General features: G+C 39.1%; 1 protein-coding gene across 4 annotated transcripts in view; it reads right to left on the bottom strand.

Annotated features, from left to right (window-relative positions):
* The window catches only part of SIPA1L2 (signal induced proliferation associated 1 like 2), a 124,450-nt gene that overhangs the window by 65,327 nt on the left and 32,820 nt on the right, over positions 1–26,303 (bottom strand). For all 4 annotated transcript variants that reach the window (XM_030447609.1, XM_030447608.1, XM_030447607.1 and 1 more), the window contains exons 3-5: positions 9,068–10,754; positions 1,594–1,727; positions 329–517 (exon numbers count right to left, since the gene is read on the bottom strand). In XM_030447609.1, coding sequence (XP_030303469.1) covers positions 329–517; positions 1,594–1,727; positions 9,068–10,535 — 1,791 coding nt within the window. In that variant the 5' untranslated portion in view covers positions 10,536–10,754. The remainder of the gene's footprint in view (positions 1–328; positions 518–1,593; positions 1,728–9,067; positions 10,755–26,303) is intronic.

Here is a 26,303-nt window from a genome sequence, read left to right on the forward strand (position 1 = left end):
TCTACACCTTAAAGTGCAAATACAGATCATGAAAATCCCTTCTCACAGATGTTAAAATTGAAGTTATGTTTCTCTTAGTCATTTAAAGAGAATATCCACAGACTAATATTTTTTTCTAAGCTGTAATCTATTTTTAAAATAATTTGCTTAGAAGAGCAAACCTCATTTTGTCAATGAAAATAAGCAAGTATCTCCAAAACCAAACAAGTAAATGGTTTGCATTACAAATTCATGCTTACTAAATTACCAGCAAAATATTTAAAGATGCTTGTTTTGGGTTTTTTAAGTAAAATGAATAGTCTCTAAAGAAAAGCCATGTGCTACATACCCCTTGTTCATCCAGTTTAAGCAGCTGTTCAGGTACTTTGGGTGAGTTGGAAGCCTGCCTAAGGCATTGAATGCTCAGCTCTGGAATGACATACTCTAAAACCTCTTTGAGAGGCAGACCTCTTGCTGTGCCATGCCGAGCAGTGGATGGAATTGCATCTTCTAAAATTGCTCCTCTAAGTGTAGTAAGCTGCAGGAAAGGGAACACACACAAAACATTTTTAGTTCTAATGCTACAATGGCTTTTGAAGATAGAAACATCAGGTTTTAGCAAAAGCATGAAAGAATGGAAAGAAAAAGATTCCTAGTTTTAGTTTTTAAACCAGGAAAAGGGTTACTGAGTGACTTAAAGGAGAGACAGGTTCTTATTGTCTCTGTGACAAATACTTTTTTTTTCTTGTTTAAATAAATTAACTGATTATTGAATTAACTTACTCTGATTCCTAAGAAACAGAATTCCTCCTTTCCTTACTTTTTGTGTCAAATAATATTAAAACACCAGAAAAACTGAAAATTGCTAATTTTAATGCCATGCTACCCCAGCAGACACAGTAGTCAAATATGAGAGTGAACAGGTCAGATAAGGCACAGCTAAGGGCACCTTCATTTAACCCTGATGCTTTATCTACATTGGATTTGGCAAAAAGAGAGTAATTTCTTAGAAGTGAATGTCACCTGAATCATCTCCCCACATATACACAGACATAGCCCTTTATTGGCAATAAAACCAGCCTATTTCTGTATCTGCTTGTAAAAGCACATGAGCCCAGAGATATCAGGTCTAGGTAAGATTTCTTCTAGCCACAATAAAAAGCAAAGGTCCAAAGGATTAGGAAACTTTATTATAGTTGCTTGCTACAAGAATAACACTGTATTTTCATACAAATAAAAGCCAGCTATTGTGATGAAGCAGAAACTAGTTTGCCAGAGGTACTAATTCACTTGAAATAGAATTTATGATCCACAAGGATCCCAAGTGAGCTATTCCTCCAAAGAACACAATTATTTTTATCAACACATTAATATTCCTTCCACAAATCATTTATGGAGAAGCATAGCAGAACATCTAACAGAAAAAAGCTTCTAAGAGTGTTTTGAAATTCAACACAAAAGTACAAATAAGCCTTAGGACCAGTTTTTATGGGGTTTTGCCACCCTTTCCCCCTTCATTTCTTCTTATCATTAGAAACTTAACATCAAACAGTCAGATCCAAACTTCAGTTTTAATTTTTCCATTCCTTTGTAGAATTTCTGGAAGTACATTACCTCACTTGTCCTGAAAACTATCCTGTAGTTGAACTGAGATCCTTCCTTCTCCTTGGCATCCTCAACCTTCTCCCTCCGGATGCTGACTGCTACAGGTCCAAGATTTTCATCTATTCCAAAGTAGTTCTGATGCTCTTTTGCACAAGAGTGATTGGAGAGAGAAAAGATTAATGAAGTCTGAGTCTCCTAGAAAATGCTCATTAAATCTCATTAAGAATTTCTGCAGCAAGAAAAACATATGAGCTATGAGGTCTGTAAATACACTGTCTTGTGATATTCTGAACTGCAGAATAAGTACAAAACCCCAAAAATGCTAACTTTGATGAGCAGAATGGTCACTTACATCACTCAAATTACTTCAAGTGAGGTTACCATGACATCATTTTCTGCAATTTTTATTGCTATGAAATTAATAATTTTGCTCCATGCTGTAAGCAGTTACTTTGGAGAGACTAAATGTATGAAGTCTTCAACAAAAGCTAACAGTCTTTAAAACAAAAAAAACAAATGGTGCTACACAGCTTTCTTAATTTCATTCAACTTTGGTTTATTCTTATTTTTAAAAGCTTTCTATTCAATGCAGGAACTTGGTTTTCAAAAGTAACTTCTGGTAACTCTTCAGTCATTGATAAATAGCTAAATTAATCCTTGAGCAAACTGGCCCAGTCCAGGAGAGGAAATCACTGCTGACAGAGGAGGAAACCAGACAGAGAGCATTGAAGCAGCCTCAAAATGCTCACGTCCACGGAACCAAACAGGATCCAAGTGGAGGGAACAATCCAGAGTCACTGTAAGGCCACACTTCTTCACATTTGAAAGGTCAGTGAGTGGTTATACAGACCTTTAAAAGAGCAAGAAAGAGGGTCTGGGAAGCTACAGACCAGACCCCATAAACCTTAGTTCCCAGGGAGATTAAGGAACAAATTCACACGGAAGACATTTCCAGGCAGATGAAGGACAAAAGGATGCTTGGAGACTGATTTACCAAACACAAATCATGCATGACCAACCCAGTTGCTTCCTACAATGAAGTGATTGGCTTCATGGATGAGGAAGGAGCAAGGAATGTCACCTACTTGTACTTGAGCAATGCTTTTTTACACAGTTTCCCACAGTATCTGTGTAGCTAAACTGAAAAGATGTGGCCTGGACATGCAGATTACAAGGTAGACATAAACTGGCTGGACAGATGGCCTCAAAGCACTGTGATCAGCAATATGAATTAAAAAGAGTGGCCAGTTACTAAAATGTTTCTCAGAAACTGATGGTAGAGCTGTTAGTATTTGGTATTTTTAAAAATTATCTAACTGATGGAATGGAGCCCATCCTCAGAAAGGTCCATGACCAAGCTCAAGGAGAAGGCTCAAGGCTGGTGAAGGGACTCAAGCAGAGACCCTATGAGGAGAGGCTGAGGGAGCTGGGGGTGCTCAGCCTGGAGAAGAGGAGGCTCAGGGGAGACCTCATCACTCTCTCCAACTCCCTGAAAGGAGGTTGGAGACGGGGGGGGTTGGGCTCTTTTCCCAGGCAACTCTCAGCAAGACAAGAGGGCACAAAAGGTCTTAAAGTTGTGCCAGGGGAGGTTTAGGTTGGAGATTAGAAAGAATTTCTTTCTGGAGAGGGTGATCAGGCATTGGAATGGGCTGCCCAGGGAAGTAGTGGATTCTCTGTGTCTGGAGATATTTCAAAAGAGCCTGGATGTGGCACTGAGTGCCATGGGCTGGGAACTGCAGCGGGAGTGGATCAAGGGTTGGACTTAATGATCTCTGAGGTCCCTTCCAACCCAGCCAATTCTAGGATTCTATGATTCTATGAGAACACTTCAAGTACTGGAGGTCAGGGCTGTAGTTGGGTGCAAGAGATTAAAAGGGAACAACTGCCAGGCTTTTAGCACCCAAGCACTATGAGCATAGGGCAGATACTAAAATGCATAAACCTTGCAGTATTTTAGGAAATGGGGCAAAGGAGGTTAACCCAACCCCACAGGTAGAGTTGTACAGCCCTAAGGTCTCTGTGTTCACAGCCCACTCTCCCCCTTTCTCCTGGAGGCTGCTGCTCCTGAGATGGGAAGGTGCTTGTGAAGCAGCTCCTAACCCGCTGAAATTCCCAACCTGGGATATTAAAACAAAATCTCCTTGGGACAATCTGAAAAAAATGGACAGACCTCACCAAGATGAACGCAGACCTGCACCTAGAGCAGAACAAGCTCATCCAGCAGCACAGGTTGGGGACCAACTCTGGAAGCAGCTCTGTGGAAAAGGACTGGGGACCCTGGGGATCACCAAGCTGCCTCTGTTTGGCATTTTTCTGTCCACATAAGAAGCCGTGTCCAGTTTAGGACAGAATGGGACGAGGCCAGCAAACAACCACCAAGATGATGATGAGACTGGAGCACAGAGCAGATGAGGAAAGGCTGAAATATAGATGGGTTTCTGCAGCCTGGAGAAGAGCAGGTTTGGGGAGACATAATTGTAGGGTCTCACTAGCTGATGGGGGGGGCTCTAGAGAAGGGAGAGCCAGATTCTTCTCCCAGACAGGGAAAAAAAGGACAAGATGCATCCCTTACAAGATGCAGCCTCTGACTAAAGGGAATCAAAACCAAGGACAGGCTGCCAAGAGTTTGTGAAATCTCCATCCTTAGAGATTGTTGAGCTAAAGGGGAATAGGTTCTGAGTGACCTAATCAGAACCTACCCCCAAAGTCAGTTTTAGATAGGTCATTAGCCTGGATGACCTGCAGAATAATGTTCTGATCCTATTTATAGAATAATCCATATTTTCAATAGAAATGAAGTAATAGCCAAATTTCACCTTTTAAGATTGTCTGGATTAGAAACCACTTCACTAGCATTTTTGAGTTAGTTTGATACTTCTTTTTTTTTTTACAATGTATTTATAGAAATGTTAAAAGAAGTTTTTGTGAGGTGTCCTTAACTGAGAAATCATCCATAATTTCAGAATAAATTACAAAAAGATAGAAAAAGATGAAGTTATCTCCACATCTATGACAGTCTTGTCAAGTTTAAATTAAGTTCCCAGTAGCCTTCCAAAAAGCTACCTATACAGTATGGTGGTGGTTAGTGGCAGGCACAGTCCATCTCCCAGTGGGGAGAAAATGAGTTAACAGCACACTACAATTAGCATCTTTTTTTTGGAAGGGGGCACAGTCACAAAATTACTTGGTCACTCTCATCAGCAACATTCCTTCCCCAGCATGGGCATCCCACCTGCATGGATAAATTATACCTCCAAGATTTCCCAGTATTAAATTAAAATTGTGAGCCTTAATGGGCACATCTATCAAATGGAACAGCTTTTTACAGCTGAGTAAGAAAGGGAGGCAAAGATTCAGAGGCCAAACATTTCCAAGAATATAAAAAATTCCCACAGCTGCATTTTGAGGCTTTGACACAAAGTAAACTTCCCACTTAGTGTTTCTATAGTCTTCAATTTTCATGTGAATCTATGAAAGGTTATTATAGTTACTAACTTTCCTTGGCTGCAGTATTACTGAGCAGGAAAATGGAAGCTTGGGAGACATCTTCTTGTACAATATTAAAGACAAACCCAAAGACACTATTTATGTATTTTAAAAATAAAATGGATAAAGCAGTTTCAAGAGTGGGAATGGAAGAAGCTGAAGTAAATTAAATAATAGCATGGCTACTGATATTCTGGGAAATGAGGAAAACATTTTTAATTCAAGACTCATTTTTTTTAAAGCTCAGAAAGTACAAACTTATTAGGCTCATTTAGATGTATTTATGTTGATTTAAAAGTATTAACTGGTGAGAAGAGATGAAAGTGTTATTTTGTAGCTGTTTAAGAACAGATGGTACAATACTCATTTTTTCCTTTTTCATTTTGAGGAATAATTGTCAACTTTTCTTGTAATACAAAAGTCTTACACAAAACTGAGTGAATATCAAAGGCTGACTAGGCCTGGACATTTCTTGTAGGGCACTTCATGAAAGCAGATAGATATAACAACATACTAAGAAATACCTGTAAGCATCCCTCAAATTAAAAGCATTAAGAGTAATAGTCAAGCCTGGAGGTATTATGAGGATAATTGCACAAGTAGAGAATGACAAATCAGTGATAAAAAAGCATATTTCAATTATCCTTTCTATAAATCCAGGTTTTTTTATTCTTCTCACCTCCTTTTATCCCCCCAAAACATGGTTCACTAAAGGATACCATTAATAAATCAAAACCACAAGATAAAATACTCTAGTTTTTACAGAACCTTAAAACTGATATTTCCTCCAAACATTAACATATTTTACATCAGTCCTGTTGGATTTGATTTTAACAATAGTTACAAAGCTTATAAATATGCAGTCTAAAACTACAGCTCATTTCAGAAGGCACTGAATTCCAAATCTCTCATTTCTTGAAAGGGAATGGAATAATTAGTGCTACACATGTCAGGGTGTTTCTTCCATGCATCTTAAAACAGAAATAAAATTTGTATGCTGACAAGTGCCAATTATAAAACAGTGAACCAAACCTAATATTGAGAAAGTTTTTTCTTTCTCATGGGTATCTTGTTAAAGGCAAAGAAATTTGGTGGCTTTGCATATGCCTTTCTATATAAGTGACTGTTTTTTCCTGAATTTTTGTTTTATCCTTCCATAATTATTTTGCTAAATTCAACTGTGCTATTTAATCTACAATTCAATGAACAATCAGCTAGGAAAGCTCACTGTCATGGAATAGCATCAAGTAAGGCTCTGTGTGCATATAAATGTCACTTTTTCATATATGGGAGATGAGCACAGCAGGAAGGCATTTCAGTGACCAAAGAAGTGTCTGCTTTATTTCTTCTGCCCAGAAAATAAAATTTGCTTAGGTGAGAACTGTGTCCAGCTGGAAATAAACTGGAGATTCTTTACATGCTTGATACCTTGAGGTGATAGAATCCTAGAATTGGCTGGGTTGGAAGGGACCTCAGAGATCATCAAGTCCAACCCTTGATCCACTCCCGCTGCAGTTCCCAGCCCATGGCACTCAGTGCCACATCCAGGCTCTTTGGAAATATCTCCAGACACGGAGAATCCACTACTTCCCTGGGCAGCCCATTCCAATGCTTGATCAGATAGGTACAGAAAACTAAGTTTTAAGTTCCAGCAAGGTGTTTGCCCTGACTTGCCCTCTCACCAGAGCCATGCAATAGAGATTCCTCTCATGTAGCTTCTCTAACAGCTCTACAGAAAGATAATGAACACCAGGGCTTGTCTTACACAGCACTGTAAAGGTGAGAGGGTAAAAAATTATTACTGAATTGAAAGGCATCACATCATGTTTGCTTTTGAAGAACTAGCAACAGAACAACTAGTAACAAGGATAAGGTTTCCTAGAGGTATCCTTTGTGGATTAAAACTCTCAGATACTATTTATTAACTTTTCAATACTATATCAATATAAATATACTTTGCTTTTAGTCGAGATAATGCATATATACATAATGCCAGAAGAGAAGTTAATTACAACTTATTATATTCACATCAACTTCTAGAGAGGTCATTAGGTTTGCTTATAGTATAGTATTTAAAGTGGTTTTGAGTACTCTGTGGGGTTTTTTTATTCTCTCTGACAAAACACATTTTCTTTTCACAAAAAATGTTCAGCCCTTTATAACCTGTAATTCATCCACAACAAAAGCATTTCACAAACAGGTCTAATTTCATTAGGCTTAATCCTTGTTTCATTGTTTTTTTGCTTTTTCCCTTATCATAGAATTATAGAATCATAGAATTGGCTGGGTTGGAAGGGACCTCAGAGATCATCAAGTCCAACCCTTGATCCACTCCCGCTGCAGTTCCCAGCCCATGGCACTCAGTGCCACATCCAGGCTCTTTTGAAATATCTCCAGACACGGAGAATCCACTACTTCCCTGGGCAGCCCATTCCAATGCCTGATCACCCTCTCCGTAAAGAAATTCTTTCTAATCTCCAACCTAACCCTCCCCTGGCACAACTTGAGACCTTTTGTGCCCTCTTGTCTTGCTGAGAGTTGCCTGGGAAAAGAGCCCAACCCCCCCCTGGCTCCAACCTCCTTTCAGGGAGTTGGAGAGAGTGATGAGGTCTCCCCTGAGCCTCCTCTTCTCCAGCCTCAACACCCCCAGCTCCCTCAGCCCTTCCTCACAGGACTTGTGCTGGATCCCTTCACAGCCTCCTTGCTCTTCTCTTGACCTGCTCCAGCACCTCAATCTCCTTCCTGAGGGGCTGAGGGGCCCAGAACTGGACACAGGACTCAAGCTGTGGCCTCACCAGGGCTGAGCACAGGGGCAGAATCTCTTCCCTGGACCTGCTGGTGACGCTGTTCCTGATACAGGCCAGGATGCCATTGGTCTTCTTGGCCACCTGGGCACACTGCTGGCTCATGCCACTTATCCTGCCACTACCTTTGTCCACTGACAACCTTCCTTTCGTTTCCATCCATGTCAACCCTTTCTGCTCTTCAGACCTCAAAACCATGCCACCCTTTCATATGTTTCCCTTCACTCTTCCACTCTGACTCCCTCATCCCTTTTTGATCCTTTATAACCTGCCCAGGTCAAAAGCCAGTTTGAAACTCTCACTTCACTGCTTGTTCCATGTTTAGCTCTGGGTCATCTTCCTCTTCTATGACAGATCCAGATTCTTCTCTTTCTTGCTTTTTACATGAAATCATTGTGCTCTAGGTACCTACCATACTGTGACAACAAACACTGTACTAGATCCTCTTTTGAGTCCCGGGCAAAGGGTCAGGGGAGGAAGGAGTACAGTACAGTGTTTATTTCCTGATGTTCCAATATAGTTAGCAGAGGAAGTTTGATTTCAGGAAGACTTGGACAGTAACAGTCAGTCTTTTAAGGACAGAAGCAGATTTATTGTTTCTTTTAGTAACAGCAAGAAGACTAAGCTGTAATTCATAACCCAAAGGGCAGACAGATATTCCAGAGTTCTCTTCACAGAGATTTCACATGCATTGCACAATGCAGTGTACTGTAGCTGAAGCTCTCTGTTTAAGGAGTACTCATTTGACACGTAAGTATGAAAAGCCCCAGGAGATAGAAGGATCTAGAAGAAGGGAGTCAATAGTTAAACCTTCTCTTTTGGAAGCACCTTTTAAGAAAAAAAGATATTGACTCTGGCTGTCAGTATTTCCAGTGCACTTACTGGATACAAACATCTTCCCTTCCTCCTCCCCACTGAGAAAGTCTGATTCAGAGAAGTTCATTTACATCCTGATTTGAATGACCCCACACGGTGACCTTACACAAGTTCTGTTATATACAACACAAGTTATACAACTTTCTATATAACCCCCTGGTTGCTGAATATCCCTCTGGGAGACCAAGTGTAACATTTTAGTCAAGACTTTCAGGATCACTTGTAATACTCCTGTCTTTCTTTAGAGAAAGTTGCTGCTAAGCACCTTATATCTCATATATGAACATCTCACAACAGTTGCATTAAAAAAAATTTACCTTTTCCATAGAAGAACTTGCGGTAATAATATGCTCCAAGATCAATGTGTTCAATGATGTAACGCTTCACTTTCTCCCTGTGGATGGACTGGTTTTCTCTGGGTACTTCCAGCACTGAAACACCAGCATTTGTGCAATGGGAACTCAGAGAGGACTCAAAAGAACAACTTTCACCTGAAGAAAAAGATGCTGAATTTGCCCTAGAAAGTGCAATCCGTCTATCTCCTTCCCCACCGGTTTCATTCCTGAAGTAAGGGCAGCTCAATACTAAATCATTGCTCTTCCCATCACCCTCATCAGCATCCAAATTCTCTTTTGAATTGAGGTCCTCTTTGCTTCCTAAAGGAGATTCACAGTTTCCTGTCTGGCCCGCTGGCATCTGAGTTTGTGATGCAGCTGAAGCCCCAGTGGTTATGTTTTTCCTTTTTCCTACATTTACTCTGGTTGCCATTGCTTCGTTTATGTTAAACAGAACACTCTGGACATCATAATGTGCAAAACATCTCTGACAGTTCCAAGAACGAACATTTCTGTCAAGCCTCTCATCCAGATCAGAAGAAAACTTAAAAGTTTCATGCTCGCTTTTAACTGTTCGTAATTTTCTAAAGAGAGAAGTTTCTACTGCTTCTGATTTTAGTCTCCTCTTGAAAGATTTCTCCCTTTCTCGACCAAGAAGTAGAGCACTATCCATATAATCCAAGCCAGAAATCCTGACAAATTCCCCCCTGGAAATCTGAGCAGCAGCATGGAGACTTGGAGAAACCGTAGGATCACAGTGGAAAAATTCAGAAAATCCAAACGGGGCGTGGGTTTTATGCTCAAAATTTTCCACTCGATATCCTCTGAGCATTGCAAAGAAGTTTTCTCCAGACAAGCCTTGTCTATCAATGGAAGAGGTGCTGCCATATTCTCTGTGAAGAGCTGCTCCAGTATTTGGGTTCACAGCATTCTGGTCCAACACATCTTCAGCATCAATATCACTTATGGTCACATCACTGTTGCTTCTTTGCCTTATGGGGTGAAGTCCCCTTTGAGGGGAATGAACGAAAAGCTCTCCAATGGAGTATTTTCCCTCTGTAAATTCCAATTCTAACTCTTCTTGCTGTCCATCACTTTGGTCATTTTGTCCATTTGGAAGTACTGAGGTGACACTTTCATAGCCAGCTGGAGGTCTGTTTTCCCAAGCAGCTTTACTCAGCTCTTTGGAGCAATCCTTTTTAGGAGGCCATTCGGACACCCTTGCTCGAACACCCATTTTAGGCACAGCTGGTGTACCACCATTTGTTTGATTATTTTCAGTTTTGCTCGGTGCATTTGAAGAAACAGGGGGCCCCATGTTACCATTCAAGGCTTTAAGTTTTCTTGCAAAATAATCATCAGATTGCATGCTTCTTGAAGACTCCCTGAACTTTGAGGAAGTTCTGCTAACTTTGTGCTTATCTTCTTGCAAAGATCTTTGATCACTCATGTCCAGTCAGAGGGAGGGGAACCACTACTATTGCATAAATATTCTATTATTTTTTTAATTACATTGTTTTTTATGGGCCAATAAACTTCCCAGAAGTGCAAGCAGAAACCTCAGTGTCCCATTGTTGTACAACTTCTGTCAGGAGAGCAATCTTAAAACACTTCCTTCAGTTCAGATGCATTCAATTGAGTTTTAATAATCCAGACAACTTTCTTGTATCTGTTAAAAAAAAAAACAAAAAGAGCCAGTGTATTAAAAAGTTCATAATCAATAATGTTGAGATTCTAATGCTTTTATATACACAAGACCCCATGAAACTGCAACTAATAAGACTCTGTATGATTTTCTATCTCAAGATCCAACACATCAATAATCCCACATTCCCATATGATGCCCATAGGATGCTCACAGAAAAATGTAAGTAAAATGTAAGTAAAACATATGACCTTAGAGAAAGAAAAGTGTTTTGTTCCATTTAAAAGATAAGTAATCTCTCCACTATGATTAATTCGGTGAATAAATGTATTTCATCTTTTCCCCCTCTCTCTCCAAATGGAGATTTATTTACATTCCTTTATTTGGAGTATAAACCACTATTTAGCTGTGTATAACAGTTACAGCTGGTTTGTTAACATTATCTTTCTCTGATTGGAATCAAACCTATACTATTGACTCAGTTATTGTTCTAAAGGTCACAGCTCCCATCTTCCTCAAATAAGAAAAGATAGCAGCCTTAGTGTTTGGTTTTGGGTTCTTTTTTAAGTGTTGATTTCCTTACAAAATCAGATTTAGATACAGAAATATTCTTCAATGGCTTGAAAGGTTTTAAGAAAGACCATAACTCATGATGTGAAGGTTCATTTGCAGGCAGAGTCCACCCTTTAAACCACTGCATAAAATTAGACTAAAACAAGAGATAAGACAGAATATTATGTACTTTCTTTATTTCCTTGAAGAAAAACGCCAACATATCAGTGTTTTAAGATGCTGCAAATAAGCATAATTTGCATGTACCAGAGTTGTTTTTTTCTTTTAAAACAAGGTCAGATCAAATTAGCTTGCAATATGAATCCTTCCCTTATTTAAGTCAAGATACGAGGTGCTAAGAGGAGCTCAGAAACTGTTTTTCCCTACATTTAATGCCATAAACATTCTTATTTTTAAAAAAATTTAAAATGTGAGGCAGGGAGCAAAGAAATGAATACATTAAAGCTTGACAGATTATTTTTTCTGCTTATCAAAAACCAGCAAAACCAGCAAATTTAGGACTCTTCATCCAAAAGGAGTTAATAAACTCAGCTACAGTAGCATCATGATTGACATGGTTTGTATGTGACTAGAAATAGGTAACAATAAGTGTGTCACATTGCAGTTTATTTTCACTACATGCAAACACCTCAGAACTCATGTCCAATGCCCAGGGATGGCCACTGAAACAATAAGTTCCTTCCAGGAGTCCAAAGGATTGTTTAAACAAGGAGTGTTCAGGAAAACAGGATTTCCAAAGCAGCCTGGGTGATTTTTTAAACACTGACTTATGAAAATACAACACAAAAGGATATCAATGACAGACTCCTTTGGTTTGGAAGGCACCTTGAAGGTGACCTTGTTCCACCCCCTGCATGGGCAGGGACACCTCCCACCAGCCCAGGATGCTCCAAGCCCCATCCAACCTGGCCTGGAACACTTCCAGGGATGGGGCAGCCACAGCTTCCCTGGGCAACCTGTGCCAGGGTCTCACCACTCTCACAGTCAAGAATTTCTTCCTAATATTTAACCTAAATCTAATCTCCTTTCATCTTAAAACTGTTACCTCTCCTGTCACTCCATGGCCATGTAAAAATTTCCTCCCCAGCTTTCCTGGAGCCCCTCCAGGTCCTGGCAGGTGCTGTAAGATCTCCCTGGATCCTTCTCCTCTCCAGGCTGAACAACCCCAACTCTCTCACCCTGTCCTCAGAGATGCTCCAGCCCTCTGACCATCTTTGTGCCCCTCCTCTGGACTCACTCCAAGAGCTCTGTGTCCTCTTGATGTTGGGAAGCCCAGAGCTGGACACATCCCACCTGAAGTGGGGTCTGATGAGAGCAGAGCAGAGGGGGCAGAATCACCTCCCTCAGCCTCCTGGCCACCTTTCTTCTGATGCAGCCCAGGACAGGACTGGCTCTCAGGTTCAGTTCTTTATCCCCCAATACCACAAAGTCATTCTTTGTAGGGCTGCTCACATATGTCAATACACTAAATATTTTAATAATGTTACAAATAATAATGTTACAAAGGTGAAATACAAGAAAATGTCTTTGGTGTGCCCACTAGCATACGCAGCTCACAACATTTTTATCATGTCTTAAGAGTGTTCTTTGTACAACTGTAGAAGTGTGAGAAATCTTATCTTACTATACAATTCTTATATTTAACTTCTAATTGAAGATAAACTCAATTTTCTTCTTAAATTATGGTGTATCTTCTCCCTGCCTTTTCCTACATAAAAACCTCTCACAGAGGTCATTCATATTTACTTTTTTAAAACTAAAAACTACTTCTTTTATTAACTAAAAATTAATCTCTTACAAAATAGGAAAACACATACAAGGTCAGGAATTGCTGTCCTGCAAAAATTCAATTTTTTCCTTCCCTTGTGTTAACCCTTTTTCTGCCATAACCATTTCTGCAACAGTAATGAATTAGAGCAGGAGCACTACCTGAAAGGAGGTTGTAACCGGGTGGACGTTGGTCTCTTTTGCCAGACGACTTTCAACAAGACAAGAGGGCAGGGTCTTAAGTTGTGCCAGGGGAAATTTAGGTTAGATATTAGAATTTCTTTACGGAGAGGGTGATCAGCCATTGGAATGGGCTGCCCAGGGAGGTGGTGGATTCTCCGTGTCTGGAGCTATTTCAAAAGAGACTGGATGTGGCACTCAGTGCCATGGTCTAGCAACTGCAACGGTGGTTCAAGGGTTGGACTTGATGATCTCTGAGGTCCCTTCCAACCCAGCCAATTCTATGATTCTATGAGAATCCAGGTTGAAATGAAACTGGGAATGTGGTAGTGAGAGGCAGAAGGATAAAGCAACAAATTCACACTACCAACCCACTTATTTTCAATCCAAACCCAGGGTGTGATTAACCACTTAGCTTCATAAACAGCTGTATATGTGGAAGGCAGAAGAGAACCTAAAGGCCACAGAAAGGCAAGACCTTCTTGATTTTATTTGGTGGTGGTGTTAGCTTAAATACTGAGTATTTTAGTCCAAAGGTTCATTGCAAAAGGCATTTAAAACATAGAATTATTTTTCTTTGCAGAATAAAGCTGGTGTGACCAAAGAAATGCCTGTTTTGGATTGGTGAGTTCACATTTTATAAGAAATATATATATTTGGAGATGTTATGCAATATATTTAAGGTATAGTAATAAATAGTCAAGGGGGGTTTTCAATCTGAAGATGGCCAAATTGACAAAATCTGTTAATATAAAAGGCTGTTAATATCTGTTATCTGTTAATATAAATTCCTTTTGCTCAGTGGAACTGCATGTTTAGGTTGACAGCTGCCCCGTGCTAATGGAGAGCACTCCATTCTCCTGTACTGATTCTTCTTTAAGCTTCTTCTTTCTCTACAGTAAGAATTTAGGAGCACAAACTTTCCCTTATAGATGATCCTATTTATGATAAACTGCTTTGATTTGCTGAATTTGATAAACTATTCCTTCCACAAAGCATGCTGTCCATCTGATCACGAGTACCCTTCTCTTCAAACCTGCACAGTCTGTTTGGTCCAGTTCTTCATCTCCCTCCCTTTTCTTCTCATTCCAGCATTTAAGAATAGAATCACTGGCAGATATGGTCAGAAAAGAAAAGCTGGATGCTTACCCTGCTGTTGTGCTCCTGCCAACCCTTCCCACTAAGGCTGCTGGATGTTATGCAAATAACTCAAGTTCCTTCCACCCAGCTACAAAGACTTCCTTCTGAGCTCAATACAGCAGCTGGTTTGTTAGCCACAGTTACAGTTCTTTAACATGGAATGATTCCAAGTTTCCTGGGGACCTGGATCCATGCCCACAAACCTTCCTGTGCCAACAGCAGGGCAATGAATAAGAAGTGTAGTGTTGGGCTACCCTGTCAAAAGGAGGCTGTTTGGTAAGGCTGCCTCGTGTCAGCCTGGATGGGAATGAATTATTTAAGAAGTCTTTCGGTGATCATTTTGTTGAGCAAGACTTTGGAAAGCTGCCCCTGTTATTATGTAATGTTATCACCCTAAAAAGAAGGCATAATTTGGATGAAGGCATTTATCTCTTCTATTGAGCCCGATGACAATTCTATAAAACCAGGACTCTCAAGCTCTGCTCATCTTAAAAAAAAAAAAAAAAAAAAAAAAAAGGGAAGTGGAATTTGATAAAAAAGGAGTAGAAGGGGGAGCACTATGCCAAAAACTGAAGATCAGGCATTTAATTTGTATTCAGTTGACTCTACACAGCATTTTCTGTGTGCTCAGAGCCTGGTTAGTTGCTACTAAGACAGATATAGGGAGGCTGAAGTGTTCTGTGTTTTGCCAGTACAGCAGAGTAGTGGTTAAAAACTGGCTATTTCATGAGAATCTCAAGTTTCCAAAAAAATTCTTCACTTTCAAGTGCAAAGAAGAAGAAAAGTGCAAAAAGAAATTAACATGGTTCATAATTTGCCTGTATTTTCACAAGTTCTGGACCAGAGCACCCACTGAACAAATCTGTCACCAGGTGTCATGTTCTAGGAAACTAGGAAAAAAGTAGGTAATTTTTTAAGAAAAAGAGGAGAATCAAATGAAAAAAAATTATAATCCAAGTTCAACCTTGTTTAATGTTATTTTTTAAAACAGACCACATTAGCAAATGTTTTTAAATTTACATATATTATGTATTTCTATTAACAGCACTGATTCCCTAATGATCACAACTCTGCAGTTTGAACCAAAATGCTAGTAATGCTTAGCTTCCAAGCCATGCTACTCATTTAAATGTCCAAGAAAATGGTGGTCACACTGAGCTTTGATATCATATCATGTGACAGTTGCTAAAGATGTCACACAGGAGAAATATTCCTGCAGACAGGAGTAAGGAAAAGGAAAGTGAGTTCTTCATGCACTTGTTTTCATGCAAATGTCTTTAGAAAAACATGACATTGAAGGATAATTGTCTTTAAATAGAACATTTCTTTCAAAGTTTTTCATGAACCACAGTGAATATTCAAGGATAACTCCAGCTATAATTGAACCCCTTATTCAGATTGCAGCTGTGGAAAAGGGATTGGAAATAATACAATGAAGAAATCATGAGCACAGCTCATGAAAAAAAAAAAATTGAATTATTATACATCAAATTTCCAATTAAAGCTATAACTGCTACCATATAAATGGTTACCTCTCATCTGCATGTTTCAGATCCTTGATTAATATGCAGACATAGACAAGAGGCAGGAGAAGGATGGGAAGCCCCTCATTTGCCTAATGGAAATACATCTGAGCTGCTGTGTGGTATTTGTTGCACCCTTCCTTAGCTGTGCTGTATTTCTTCACTTTTCTAGTCTTTGCTTGAGGGAGAAACTCAAGAGTAGAACCTGAAAGGAACCCTTTGTTGAAAGGACACAGTTACAGAAATGTACCCACAGAACAACCCCACAGCAATCACACCACAGCTGAGCTGGGACTTGGTGGGAAGGAGCTGCAAGAGTGAGAGCAGCCTGCAGGGTTCTCAGTGCTGCTCTGATACCATCATGTTTCTCAACAAAACAGCAGAACTGCACCAGTTTGGGACTGGTGCAAGATTTTGATTGGAAAAAAATAAAATAAAGTTAATTTCTCTAATGAAGAAAATGGACAGAGAGCAACATGTAACTTTGGATCAAGGGATCTTTAGAACAGGACTTTGAGTCCCACAGCTGTTCAGGACTGTTCAGTGAAAGGTGTTTTATTTATAAGAGAGACCCTCAATCCTCACTGCTCTCCTCTAGTCACAGGTTGAGAAGAATCTCATCATCATCTACAGGAAAAATTGTGTAAGATTTAACACTAAAACAAACCTCTCAAAAATATTGGACACTTTGTGTTCTGGTCAAGATCCCCCACCTCTCATCTTAGCTATTCAGAAGGCAGTAATATAATCAATCACACCTTCCATCCATTAATCTCACTACTATTACTTTGATTTTTTTCATATACTAAAGACATTTATTAAAAAGACCCCAAAAAGCAGATACAACACACATCCTTTCACTGGTGTAACATGTACCAAAGAATACTCAAAGTACCAGTAGCTTCTCTTTAATGTCTCCTATTATTTTCCCTGATATTTGCATTCTATTTTAATTCATGCTGTTTTATTAAAAACCACAGTTCAAGTTTTTCCTGAAAACTAAACTCACTCTCAGTGAACATCAATGTTTTATATAAAGCTGTTACTGACAATAAAATTACTGTCACAGATTTTTAATCAGTTGGAAATAACCTTCTGTTAGTAAAAACCCTACTTAAATAAATTTGTGACTCAGTGTTTGAGCACTGCATTTCCTTAGAATATTAATACCAATATTCTATTGTTCCATTAGCACAAGTTTTGACACTGAGATGCATTAAGGCTAATTCCATTTCCAGAACAAACTGGATATCCTCCTATTCTTACAGCTCTATTATAAACAGCTCAATTGTGCAGCCTCTCTGGAGTTTTACTACAAAACTGGAACTGAAGTTACATCTTTTTCAGGTTGAGTCACATAAAGTAGCAGAGTGAATTCCCAATTATGTTGAAATCAATAGCAAAACTACCACTGGCATGCTCCAAGAATCTTTCATTTTCACTCTTCCAAACCATTTCAGCTATTTTTAACTGAAGTTCTGGAACCCAACAAAATACACTAAAACCTACAATGTAATGGAATTAATGAGGGAAAACAAAGAGATCTGAATAATATGAATTTCTTAGGCCAAGGATTTTTTCCAGGGGGCTGAAAAAACATCTGCAAGCACTGACCACTTATTAATCATAAAAGCAAATTAAAAAAACAAAAAAACAAACCCAAAATCAACCACCAAAATACCAAACTCCTCATAGGTTTTGTTAACTAATATAATTTCTGGCAGACTGAGTCCTTACTAATTGGAAATAGAAGCTCTATATTATCAGCCAAGTTCTTTTATCAGCAAAACTTTTAAACGAACAGAATCTAAAGTGTCTTTGTTTTCTTTCCATTCATGAATCTTGGTGTCAAAGAGCAGGATAACAAAAAAAGAACCCTACTTACTCAGCATTAAACAACCTGGTTTGTACAGGAAAACTAAATTATCATCCAGAACATAATTTATATGCATGCAAATTACCTCTTCAGGACAGAAGGTATGAAGACTGAATAAGACATTTCCCTACCTCAAAGTATTTAGATGTACTTATCTCTGTGCCTTAACATTTCATACTAATTTCAATTTCCCATCCTTAAAATACTGATAATACAGAATTTTCCTTCCTACAGAATTTTTAAGGATGAAGAGTCAGCAGCACACAATGACATAGGCATTTCAGAAACAAGATTGATACAAATACCAGTAAAAACAAGGAAATTTTGCATAATACTTTTTTTTTTTTTTTTTTGCATAATACTTTACAAAGTAGGGAGTAAAAACCCTGTTTGCATGCCACGTGCTTTTGCCCAGCTAATAGAACCTATCAGTAAAAGAGTTCAGAATAAAGTGTAAAGAAATCACCTGTACTCTTCTAGGAAAAAACTTTGTTAAAGACTGAAATGTTGCATTGAATCAAGTTCCACCCAAAACCAACAGAAAATAATTTTCAGTGGTATTCCCAAGCAAGCTGGACAGCCTTGGAATGCTCAGGAAAAACCAGGACTGTCCACAAGCTTAAAAACTGTCAGATGTCCCCTCATTCTTGAATGACCCTTCCTCCTTGAATGCATTCACTCCAATTTAACCATTATAATCCCTAAGGCAGGGACAACTTCTTTGCCCTGGCCCAACAGAATCTTCCTATTATGACCCCACTGTACAGTATCATAGAATTGGTTGGGTTGGAAGGGACCTCAGAGATCATCAAGTCCAACCCTTGATCCACTTATCTGAACACTCTGATTTTCCAGTTGGTAAATAACAAGTGTACCAAGTCCCTTTTCCAGGCAGATACAGACAGGACTTGTGCACCACATTCACATCCTTCAAACACAAGGAAAAGGAGCACCAGGTACTGACTAAAGAACCATTTGCATAACCCAAAAGGGAAGTCAGTGGTTGCTTCATAACCTGTTGCATGAAAACGAGCACCAGTACCAGCAGAAACAAAGAGCAGCTCAACAATTTAGAAGAAATAACCAAAGTAGATGCCATCCTTTTAGAACAATGAAAAGAACATCATCTGCCCTCTCCCAGAATTAGTCACATCTGAAATGATCTTTTCTGTCATATTTCTAGCTCAGTGCACAACATGGTTCTCAGAAATTCCAACTCAAAAGCTTTCTGCCCAAGAGCAGACAGAGAGAAAACCAGGAAAAAAAAATCCCCCAAACCTCACATAATATTAAGAAAGGTCCTGCCTGATGTCATAAAAGAAAAACCTAACAGTGTAAAAAATGTTGACTTCACATTATACAACAAATTGCTTCAGGTGGAATGATACAAAAACATTAGAAGTGCTTACATAATTATTTATACACATAAAAGCCAATCTCCTGGGATTTAAAACTTGGAGAACTTTGTGATTTCTAATAGAAAAATCTATTTTCATACAATTTAAACAAGTTAGCACTGTATTTTCTAAAGACAGTATCTCAAGTATTTGGGGGATTTGTGCACAAGGCTGTTTATATATACTGCATGAAATTGATTTCAGTTATTAAGAAAACATGAATATTGCAATTGGAGCCTCCCGGGGTATCTGCAGGAATGGTTTCTAATGGAAGGTCGATAAGGAAGGAGAAATGTGATAAAGTTTTGACTTATTTCACATTCAGAGGTAGAAATTTGGTAGCAGTTCAGATGCTGCACTGGAGCTGAGCAAGGGATGAAGTCATGGAAGAGGAGAAACTGTTCAGTAAAGAGAGAAGATTGCAAGCTTTGACACTTCAGAGTAAGCACAAAAATTCATAAAAGGCAATTTCAGTTTTTATAGGCTCAAAATAAAGCCTTTACATCCACTCAGGAAAAAGCTAGAACAATAAATCTATTAAACAGCTGAAGCTGCCTACTTCATGAAGCAGATTTCAGATTCTGACCATGACTCAAAAGAGCTTTTGAAATGTACAGAGCCATTTTTAAGCAGAAAGTTCCTTTCTGTGCTTCTATTATAAATATGTTTGTCAGGAGCAGGTATTAACTCTGCCATGCTCACTTTGGAGAAGTCAAGATGTTTGCATTGTCCTAAGCATGTACTTGGATTCCATGGAATGAGCTCACAGACCTCCACACACTGTGCCAACTTCCAGAGATCACCAAATTCCTCCAAACAGCAAAGCACTCATCACTAGAACAACACTTCTGCTATTTCCACCTGAAACACCTCTTCAAGGCATGCTCAACATACTCATACTGCAATTCCTGTATCTATTAGGCTCATACAAAACTAATTATTCCAGCTTCTTTTATGGGAAAATACTAATCCAGGAAAAAACCCACTATTTTGGTGATGCTCTGGAGAATTCCTATAGAAAAGCCTTAAAACTGTGACAGCAAAGGGTCATCCTCCAACTCCTTCATTGCCACATCACCAGGCAAATGCTCCATGGAGCTGCTTTGCAGATATACAGCAGCATCAAGTAATTCCTCCAACACTCCAGGGTTTCCAGAGAAAATGCTGAAAAAGCTGATTCCCTTCTTTTACAAGAGCTATTGCATGGTTCTGACATTTCCAAACACACACAGGTGAGCCTGGACCATCTGCCACTGAACATCAACACCTGGAACAAAAAAGGCTCCTCTGGGACAGCCAGCCTTGCAGGCCTGTTGTTCTCCAGCTTCTTATTGCTATCAATTAGTTCTTACCAAGTATCTACACTAATGAACCCAAGGTTTTCATAAATTTTTCACCAACTTAATATTATGGGCCAGTTTTTGACATCTGTAGTTTCATTTTCATGCACTTCTGGATCACTTCTGAGCTCTTAAAGATCATCCCACATCACTGCATGCACCTCAAGAGCTTTTAAATTAGTTATTTTCTGAGAGCAGATGTTTCACTTTTTTCCTGTCCTCTGAATCAAAAGAACAGCGTCACCAGCAGGTCCAGGGAGGTGATTCTTCCCCTGTACTCAGCACTGGTTAGGCCACACCTCGAGTACTGTGTCCAGTTCTGGGCCCCTCAGTTTAAGAAGGATGTAGAGGTCCTGGAGCAGGTCCAAAGGAGGGCAACCAGGCTGGTGAAGCGACTCGAGCACAGGCCCTATGAGGAGAGGTTGAGAGAGCTGGGACTGTTCAGCCTGGAGAAGAGGAGGCTCAGGGGAGACCTCATTGCTGTCTACAACTACCTGAAAGGAGGCTGTAGCGAGGTGGGAACTGGACTCTTTTCACAGACGACCTTCAACAAGACAAGAGGACATAGTCTTAAGTTGTGCCAGGGGAGGCTTAGGTTAGATATTAGAAAGAATTTCTTCACGGAGAGGGTGATCAGGCTATGGAATGGACTGCCCGGAGAGGTGGTAGATTCTCCATCCCTGGAGACATTTAAAAAAAGACTGGATGTGGCACTCAGTGCCATGGTCTAGCAACTGCTCCGGTGGGTCAAGGGTTGGACTAGATGATCTCTGAGGTCCCTTCCAACCCGGCTAATTCTATGATTCTATGATTTGGTTAAACAGAAATTCCATATTGAAATAAAATGCACTGAAATCTATGATGACCACAACACCCCTAATGCACACAATCTTCCTATACAAAACCAATTTTATTCTTAATTTTACACTGGAGATTTGGAAAGCAGATTTTGTGATAGTATGTATTAGTAAGGTATGCAAACTTTTAAATATAATAGTAGTAATAAATATAATTAAAACATAATAGTAAGGTATAAAAATTTTAGTGCTATCTATAAAATTAAATATAATTATAACCTCCCTCTCATCTTTCTCTTCAATTACTCTGAACCTTGTTTTACAGTCTTATATTGGACTAAGTAGAGATTTTATAGTCTTGTATATATATATATATATGTACAGATTTTTATAGTTTTGTAGACTATGATATCTGGGAAACACAACAAATTTAAAAAAAAATAATTTAAAAACCCAAAAAACTTCATCCTAGAGAATAAAGAGCTCTCCAAAATGCAGACTACATTCCTGGTCAATAGTTAGGATTTTATATGAAGCAAGTTTTGGGTTTTTTCCCTGCTAAGCTATAGAACTGTGTTATAATAAAAAACTTAGGCAGTGATGTGGGCCAAAACCGGGGTGCAAACTTGTAAAGTAATCAAAAGTAAGCAAACATGAAAAGGCTCCTTGCACTTCAGAAGCCTTGATTACATTTGCAGCCACAGAAATTTAAATTACCAAAATGTACCAGACTGCTCTAAAAATGGGGAACTGCTAAAACTGTTTTAAGGAACTTTGTCATTCCTCTTGAAAGAAGGTAGCAGAGTTTCAGTCTCCTTTTTCCTATAAGTCTTACTCAGGAATCTGCTCATCTTATGTAAAATGCCAAGGAAAAAAAACCCCAGCAGTGGGAAGGTCTTTTGACTTGCTGTTTCAGCATCTATCACTCTTTCATCACATCCTTAAGTGGGCTGACCACATTTCTCTGGGAAGATTTCATTATGCAAATGCCTATTTACAGAATAAACAGCAAACAGACTCTTTTCCTTCCATTCAAGGATTTTTCAGCCTTCTGGAAAGTGCTGCTGTGCTCCCTGCACACACCAGGAATTCTTTGCCTCTTATGACACAGCTCACATTTATATTTATTCCAGTGTTTTCCTTCTAATCCAGGAGTCTGTCAGTCTCTCATTTTTTTCATACATGCTGAGGAAACTTTGTGCTTCTTCCTCTTTTTCACCATTTCCACACACGAGGAACTGAGTATTCACCAATTCATTTAGAATTCTTGCTTCCCAATCCATGTCTGTGCCATGCAAGGAGCACAAGCCAGATCATTTACGTGTGTTAGGATCATGACACCTTTGGGTCTGGAACGTTCACAGGTACTGGGTGTCCATCCAGCTATTCAGAATGTAATCAGGCCAAGAAGGTAAATTAAGATGCCAGACAAAGTTAGGATGGTCGTGGTTGTCAACCATTTATTTAATTTGCAGGCAATTACAGAGATGGAAAAAGGAAACAGCTTTGCTCAGCATCAGCCAAAAGCTTCCACAAGTCCACACTATCTTCTATTTTCTACTCACACCAACTCACTTCTGCTCACTGATGCCTAAAACCATTCTGTCAACCTCAGCATTAATCTGACTTCTTGCTCGAAATCATCTGTTATCAAGAAGTGATCTATCTGGTCCTGGCAAGTTCAGCCTCCATCCTGAAACCAAAGCAACATCCTACTTAATTGACTCCCCCCAAACCCATTTCCTCTTTTTTTTTTTCCTTAAATATTATTTTCCTTGTCTTTTCTTGGGGTGGTAGACCTTGGAAAAGTTCAGCTTTCCAACAAAGAATTTCCACTCAGCTGACTTTAAAAGCACGTCTCTCTGTTTTAGACTTCTTAACTAGAAATTGTCACTTCAGGTTCGATTCCATTCTGCATTTTCAGCTGTAATTTCCTCGCTGAATGCTTCATCCTCTTTGATGTCACCACTGTTTCATTGCTGCTGCTTTCTTTACCCCAGTATCTTCCTAATATCTTCCCAAATTATCATTCATCAGTTCTTTCTCTTCTACCAAGATACATCTTTGGGATATCCAAGGCAGTCAGAGGAGATACTTTACAACATTTCCAGCATCCCTTACTCTACTTTCTTTTATACTTTATTCCAGGAAAGTAAGGAAGCTATGGGACTTTTTTAAAATGTCCACTATGCTGTGTGGTTATTTAAATGTTTCTGTTCCTATCAATAAGAATGGTCTGTACCTAAGCTCAATAGTTAATACCATGTGTTACAACTAAGTGCTAATCCATCCACCTCCTGTTAGAACAAAGACAAAACAAATATGTAAACTTCCTCGTGTCCTTCAAGTTAGCAAATGATCTACTTCAAATAATACCCTAGAGAGAATTTCAGGGAGCTGTCAGCAATCCTTCAATTACACACTGACAAAAAAGTGAGAAAATGAGTAAACACAAACAAGACCTTAAATATCACAAATTAGCCTGGAAAAGAGGAGGCTCAGGGGAGACCTCATCACTCTCTACAACTCCCTGAAAGGAGGTTGGAGCCAGGGGGGGGTTGGGCTCTTTTGCCAGACGACTTTCAACAAGACAAGAGGGCACAAAAGGTCTCAAGTTGTGCCAGGGGAGGTTTAGGTTGGAGATTAGAAAGAATTTCTTTCTGGAGAGGGTGATCAGACCTTGGAATGGGCTGCCCAGGGAAGTAGTGGATTCTCCGTGTCTGGAGATATTTCCAAAGAGCCTGGATGTGGCACTGAGTGCCATGGGCTGGGAACTGCAGCGGGAGTGGATCAAGGGTTGGACTTGATGATCTCTGAGGTCCCTTCCAACCCAGCCAGTTCTATGATTCTATGATACACATTTTTAGTACAGATAAGTGAATGGAACATTAATATGGAAAAGAGAATGTACAGTAGCTTTGTGCTACTACATAAAACATTTTTCAAACTACAATTATTTTTTTAAAATCTATTTTACTTTTCAGCTATTATTCTTAAAAGAAATACAGCCACAAATCTATAGTCAAATTTCTCAGGTAAAACACTGACCTGTCCCCATTTGTCCCCTCTCCTCATTTCAGATGAAATTTCAGCATCTCTCTCCTATTTGAACCAATCCAGCCTTCTACCAACTGCATCCAAGAGGTGACCTTGTATGCAGGAAACCCTCAAAACAGTATTTTGGAAAACAGTAGTTCCTTATTCTGTGTTTTCTCTAGGAATAAAGTTTCCTCAGAAGTCTGTGAAGCAGCTCACATTATGGTTGCTATAAGCCTACATGCTTGGTCAAACTAAGTTCATCTGGAGGTGAAGAAGTTTCTCCCCTCTAAGTCAACTTTTTAAAAATAAATCAGTCATTTAATATTGTCCTAAAGCATTTTTAGAACTTTCTAGTTTGAAAATAGCAATTAAAATCTGAAGAAAAAAAAACCAAAACCAACAAACCTAAACATCTTAATGGAAGTTACTTTCATATTTGAGAGTCAAACAGGGCATACCTTGAATGAGTATACATTGAATTCCTTAATTTTTACTAAGTTTTAGTTAAACTGATTCTAAAGCAGGAATCAGCAACAACATTTGTAACTAAGCTAGAAAAATGCACGTGATTAAACAAACTCACAATAATGGCATGAAATTTACTGATCCCCAATTGTCCTGCACACACAATGCCTCTACTTCAGAATGGGGCAGAATTCAATACCCCAGGAGAACTACTGTGTGCAGAAAAAAACTTGGGCAAAAGTACTATAGTAGCATATTGTGCTTAAGCTAAACAAGACAGGCATTATTCCCATTGAACTCTATGGAACCCCAGTGCCAGTATGAAGTGACTGAGGGAAGGGTGCACATTAACATAAAAATTCTAAGTCGACTGGAGAAAAGCTGCTTTGTGGAAAGCTGGAGAACTGAAGCACAAAACCAGAAAAAACCACCCAGAGCAGCTATACAGCACAACACAATAAATATCTTTCTACCCCGAGATACTCTCAGAAGGAACTGAATTTGAGTTGGGTTTTGGTTGGTGGCATTTGTGCTAGGTTTGCTGTTGTTTAGGGATTGTGGGGGTTTTGAGGTGAGGAGGTTGGTTTTTTGTTTATTGAAAAGTTGTTTTATTTTTTAAAAAATGAGTACATTCTGTCCAATATCCCTCTGGTTTTCTAAGCAACATCCATAACTATGTATTCTTGCAGTATCATTAAAGATTCCACTAAGAAGTAAGTCCTCAATTCTCTGTTTAACGCGGGGAAGGAAATTAAATCCTGTTGCAACAAGTCTACAGAATGAAACCTCAGCAATCAACACCCTAGTGAAATACCAAAAGTACCAAGCAACTGGGTGCTCTGAGGCATGGGGGAAAAAGTGTGCACTTCTCTACTTCATCCCCATCAAATACAGAAACTTAGAAACCAAAACATTCACATAATAGGAGAAAAAAAAAATATATAATTTATTTCCAATTCTAGCTATCATCAACATGTAATAACATGTAAGGCAATGAAGTAGATACCAAGTCTGGACACTGGACATGCAGGCAGTGCTGGAAACATTTGCTTCCAGAGAAGGAATGAATAAGACTTGACAGAATGCATATGTGGTCAAGTGAAACTTTTTTAAAAACATCAATCAGTATCAAACCCAGATGTTTTCTGATTAATAAGTAGTTTTCATAATGTCTGAATTTAAAAAAAAAAAGGTGGTTTGTACATGATGGATTAAATTAAGATTCAGTGATAGGCTGTAAAGATCTGAATCTCTACAGACATTTCTATCTTTCATTTGGAAGGAAGCACAAGAACCGTGAGTGTTCAAATAAAACCAACAACCCACACCCATCATAGAGACTTCAGGAGGTCTGGGATACTGGTAAAGGCCTCCTTCCATGCTATGAAACAAGGTCACTACACAGCACTCTAACTTAAACATAGAGAGAAACATCAGCCCTCATTGTGCTCTCTTTCTCCTAGCTAAAGAAAATAC

This window comes from Calypte anna, chromosome 3 (assembly GCF_003957555.1).
Source record: "Calypte anna isolate BGI_N300 chromosome 3, bCalAnn1_v1.p, whole genome shotgun sequence".
Taxonomy (NCBI): Eukaryota; Metazoa; Chordata; class Aves; order Apodiformes; family Trochilidae; genus Calypte; species Calypte anna.